General features: G+C 47.2%; 1 protein-coding gene across 1 annotated transcript in view; it reads left to right on the forward strand.

Moving 5' to 3' along the window:
* LTF (lactotransferrin) overlaps nucleotides 1–5,408 on the forward strand; it is a 30,698-nt gene that overhangs the window by 6,427 nt on the left and 18,863 nt on the right. Inside the window, exons 3-6 of the mRNA XM_012638143.1 lie at nucleotides 1,539–1,647; nucleotides 1,985–2,167; nucleotides 2,520–2,667; nucleotides 3,718–3,773. Coding sequence (XP_012493597.1) covers nucleotides 1,539–1,647; nucleotides 1,985–2,167; nucleotides 2,520–2,667; nucleotides 3,718–3,773 — 496 coding nt within the window. The remainder of the gene's footprint in view (nucleotides 1–1,538; nucleotides 1,648–1,984; nucleotides 2,168–2,519; nucleotides 2,668–3,717; nucleotides 3,774–5,408) is intronic.

Consider the following 5,408-nt stretch of genomic DNA (forward strand, 5'->3'; position numbering starts at 1 on the left):
TTTGTTCCTTTTGATTTGTTTTTGGGTACATCATCTTTTCTCCATAATAAAATAAAATACAGATTGTCTAGAAACCAAAAGGAAGACCTATGCAAAAATAATAAAAAATAAATAAAAAAATAAAATAAAATACAGATTCCTAGGCCCTATGCTAACCTACTCATTCTGAATATATATGAAGCCACAAAATCTGCCTTTTAAATAAGATCCCCATTTGAAATCACTACTATATACCACTTGCCCAATAAAGTTGAGATAGATTAAATGGTTAAAAATAAAACTTGTGTTATCAAAAAACTAGGGGACAGGCTAACTAGCAGAACTGCAGAGGGAATAGAGATCTCTCAGCTTTAAGCTATGAACTTAATCATGAAACAAACTGACATTTTAAAATATAGAGAACGTAATTCATAGCCAAATAGAAAATATTTAAATAAAAAATTTATAAAGCACCAGAATGAATGAATATGCACTAGCTCTGACCAGTGATTATTATCATACTTATACTCTACAAAGAACTAATTCAAATTGGAAAAAAATGTAGAATCATATAAGAAAAATGATGCAAACAGGGTATTAGTAAGAGGGAATTCATAATTAATAAAAATACTTGTGAAATGTTCCCCTTAACAATCAGACCTGAGCTATTTGTTAGTACTCAAATTTTCTGTAGTAATAACAGGTAATATAATAGAATGACAGCTGATCCTGTTGGTGACTCTATAGTGAAACTGGTCTCCATGGTCGGGGCCATTCTGAATTGGCGCTATGAATCTTCTGGAAGGCAAAACGGCAACGGCACCCAGGGCCGTAAAGAGAAATGTGCTCCTTGTCTCTAGGGTTCCCCGGGGGCCCATCCCATGGGACATAGATGGCCCAAAGAAAACGTGCTGAGGGCAAAGACCACGAAAGCAGAGTCTCAACAGCCCAAAGTTACAAATAACCCCTGTGCTGAGCATTGGGGGAGTTATTTAATATATTATGGAACGTCTACATTATAATAAAACACTATGCAGTCATGAAATCAGTGAAGGCTCTGCAGAAGTAAGAAACTGCAGTTTTAGATGCATAAAGCAGTCCACAAACTACGATCCAGACCACACTGCAAATATAAGAAACACACAGGCACGTGGAATGCGATATGCTAAAGTGGAAGAACATGGTTGCTTGAGATAATTTTAAAATCCTTTAATAGATATATTTTCAATATAAAAGAACTTAAAAGAAATGAATGTGGAGCAAAAATGGGGGAAAGCATCTAGAACAAACAACTTTAAATGTCGACGTGACTTGTGACCCGGAAAGCACAGGAAAAAGAGGGCACGTGCCCAGCTCGGGAGTGAAAGGGCTGGGGCTGTGGCCCCCAAAGAGGGGCCCTTGTCTCCCACCATTTCTCACAGGACATGAGTGGACATGATGGAAAGCTGACCCTTTTCAAGACCCTTCCAACCACGGAGACTTTCTGACGTCCTGAAATCCCACTCACCTGGGTTTGGGTGAGTTTCCTCCTGAAGCCAGGCTGGCCTCTTCTCTTTCAGGGAAAGAAGGCAGATGCTATGACCCTTGACGGTGGTTTGGTGTTTGAGGCAGGACTTGACCCCTACAAACTGCGCCCTGTGGTGGCGGAAGTCTATGGGACTGAAGCGCGTGAGTTCTGCCTGGGGACCCAGAAGCTGCGGTGGCCTTGGCCTGGGCCCGGGGCTCTGTGGAGCGAGAGTGGATGAACATGTGGAGGTGGGGGCTTGGTCACATCCCACATGCAGGCGGTGGAGTCGCTGGGCTCTTTGGGCTGGATGAAGGTCGTTTCTCCTGATGCTGACACATGAGAGGGGGACACGCGTGCTCCCTGGGGAACAGAACAGGCTCCGCACTGGGTGAAACTGCAGCACATGGTTCCCCCTTCCAACTGGAGGTTTTCAGGGTGGGTCGTTTTTCTCCCTCTGGTCCAGGCTAAGAGCTTTCATTTCTCTCTGTCCCTTCACAGAGCCACGAACCCACTATTATGCTGTGGCTGTGGTGAAGAAAGGAAGCGGCTTTCAGCTGAACCAGCTACGAGGTCTAAAGTCCTGCCACACAGGTCTTGGCAGGACCGCTGGGTGGAATGTCCCTATAGGGACACTTCGTCCATTCTTGGACTGGGCAGGGCCACCTGAGCCCCTTCAGGCAGGTAAGATGGCCACGGGATAGATCTCAGGAGGGGTCTCCGCTCTAGCTGCACGCACGGGCCACACAGATCCTGTAGGTGAACGTGTGGGATGAATACAGGGGGGCGGGGGCATGAGGTTAGCCAGCTCGACCCATGTACCGGCAGGGTCCATTATGCCTGCAGCCCTCGGGGGTGGCAGCTGAGTCTGCCCTCAGCAAAGGTGCACGTCTCTGAGCTCCCAGCCCCGTGACAGAGGCTGTCCTGCAGGGGTGGAGGAAAGGGCTCTCTGCCATGGGGAGCACAGGCTGGGAGGCATCACTGGTGTGGCCAGGGCTGGCTCACGCTCTGTGGTCCATTTCTCTGTGTTCAACAGCTGTGGCCAGGTTCTTCTCAGCCAGCTGTGTTCCTGGTGCAGATGGAAGACAGTTCCCCAACCTGTGTAGCCTGTGTGTGGGGACAGGGGAAAATAAATGTGCCTTCTCCTCTCAGGAACCATACTTTGGCTACTCTGGTGCCTTCAAGTGAGTGATACTATCGCCTTCTCTGTGGCCACCTTAGCTGTGGCCCCTTTTGTCTCCCCAGAGAACCCTGAATGTGATTTTGCTCCTTTGTTGTCCTGGGTTCCTCCTGCTAATTTCTGCCTCCTCCCTAACCGCAGTGGGACGGAAGGAATCTTGTCATGAGATGTCCAGTCCTGGCTCCCAGCTGGGCAGGTCAGCCACAGTGTCCAGGCTATTGTCATTCTGCCCTATCTGGGCTTCTCCCCAGAGCTCGAGGATGGTGAGCCCTGGCTGACCACGGTCTCTGCCCCATGCCAAGGATACGCTCCCTTTTTCCTATTCCGCCTGCTGGGGCTCAGGCATTTTTGCAGAGGGAGGCCTCCCTGCTTCCCCACTAGCCAGGACACATTTACACACTCAGTTCTGAGGAACAGCCACATGGCCAGGGACACTGAGCCTTTACCCCCTTTTGTAGAGGCTTCAAAACTCTCTTTTAATAGTGAGTACATGCAGTGTTTGTTTTTCCGTTCTTGAGCTACTTCTCTTAGGAGAATGGTCTCCACTTCCATCCAGTTTATTGCAAAAGGTGTTAATTCATCTTAACGGAGGGGAGGGAAGTAAAACTCAGTGGAAATCAACCAGGGGAAGGAGGTGGGAGGGGAGGGGCAAAAACCTACCTAACGGGGAAAATGAACACTATTTGTGTGACAGACACACCTATAGCCAGGACTCAAGCATTACAAAAGCAATCCATGTAACCTAAAACATTTGTAGCCCCTAAGTATTTTGAAATTAAAAAAAAAAAGGTCTCTCTTTTACATAGGAAAAATAGTTTTTCTCCCTTGGCCCTCTGAGTAGAAGGTGGGGGCCTCGCCTCTGGCCAGCACCTGATCCCTTCAGAATCTACCCGCAGGGGTCCTGCCGCCTTCCCAGTCAAGAGGCCCCAGAGCCTCAGAGCCCTGCCCTCTGGGGGGCAGACACCCGCAGGGGCCCAGTGCCAGGGCCACTGTTCCACAGGAAGGGGTGGGGAGGGGCCGCCTGCACTCACCCTCTGCTGCTTTCTCATTTCAGGTGTCTGAAGGACGGGGCTGGAGATGTGGCTTTTGTCAGGGAGAGCACTGTGTTTGGTAAGAGCTGGGGGAGGAGCCCTGGGAACGCCCCTTTTATCTCAGTTCTTCATGACTCTGACTGCTGAGCTAATTAGGTTCCTCAGTTCCTGGCACACCATCATCCAGATTCCCTGCAGGGCGCAGCTCTTATTTTATGTTCTTTCACATTTTAAATGATAAGTTTTCTTTAAATCTCCCATGCCCACTGCCTTTCCCTTTCCCCTCAAGACACCCACACCCAGGCGCTCGACAGCGTGTCTTCCGAGATGTGTGTGGTCAGCAGAACGGAGAGTGCTGGTCTGTGTTTCTGGGGTCTAAGTTCACAGAGGTTTTACTGAGCCTTAGAAACCAGGCTGCTCCTAAGGTTTTCCACTCAGCATTTTGTTTTAGAGATTTATCAGTATTGTAGTGTTCACGTCTAGCTTGTGGTCCTAACAGCTGAGGAATGTTTCATTGAACACGCCTACCACACGTGACTTCTCTGTCACTGCAGTGAGGGACAGCCAGGTTGTGCTCTCCTTCCCTCGACCACGCACAGCTACATGACCGATACCCTCGCTTGTGTTCCTTTACTGTCCTTCTAGACGATGTCCCTCAGGGACCTACACTAAAGCACAACTGATGGGTGTGTGCAGGCTGAACACATTGCACCCAGGAACAGTGGAGACAAGCCCACCATATTCCATGCAAGACCACTAGACACAGCCTACCATATTCCACCCAAGACCCTGAGAGATAGGCCCTACCACATTCGACCAAGGATGACCAGGGACAGCCCCATCAAATTCACCCAGGACCACCGAGATAGGCCCACCACATCCACTGGGGACCACCAGAAAGAGGCCCCCACGTGACCCGAGACTATTAGGCCGCTGTCTGGAATGACAGTCTGCAAGTTCTCATTTCCCTAAAATTTCAGTGTGGAGTATTTTTGACTTTCATATTTTTTTTGTGTGTGTCCAAATGATGGCTGTAATGCAATAGATATTTCATTGTTGGTTTAATTTTTATTTCTCTGACATCTGGTGAGTTAGATCATCTCAATATATTTGCTAGTAACTTAGGCTTCCCTTTCTTATTTTGTAACATTTGACTATTTTTGTTAGGTGTCATGCCTTGTTTCTGCATGATTTTGATTCAAGGACAGGTGTTCCTTCTAGCTAGGTATCAAACTGTTGTGTGTTTTAGATTTTAGTAAGATCTTTTGTCAGTCAAAAATCTGACAATCTCACCCTCTGTTGATCAGGAATCTTTAATATTGATATGGTCAAGTCCATCCATTTTGCCCTGTTGGTTCGAGTTTTGGAGGTCTTTTAAAGATACCCTTCCTCACACCAAAATCATAATGATTTCCTACAACAAGGTTTGAAGATCCTCCCCTCCTTGTACACTTATCTGTATGTACTCTACCTAGGAAATCAGGTATGGATTTGGCTTTAGCATTTTGACCCTGTTGCAGTGAGGCAATTTTCCCTACAAAGACAACTATAAAAAATTCCATCTTTTTTCTAGCAATACATGATGTCAAGTCTACACCAAGTTTGTATATATCCAAGTGGATCAGTTTTGAGCTATTTTGTCTCATTGGTATATTTGTATTTTTCTGCTTTTATTACCCTGGCTTATAGTGGGTCTTACTATCTGGTAGAGAGA

This window comes from Propithecus coquereli, unplaced genomic scaffold (genome assembly GCF_000956105.1).
Source record: "Propithecus coquereli isolate 6110/MARCELLA unplaced genomic scaffold, Pcoq_1.0 Scaffold1, whole genome shotgun sequence".
Taxonomy (NCBI): Eukaryota; Metazoa; Chordata; class Mammalia; order Primates; family Indriidae; genus Propithecus; species Propithecus coquereli.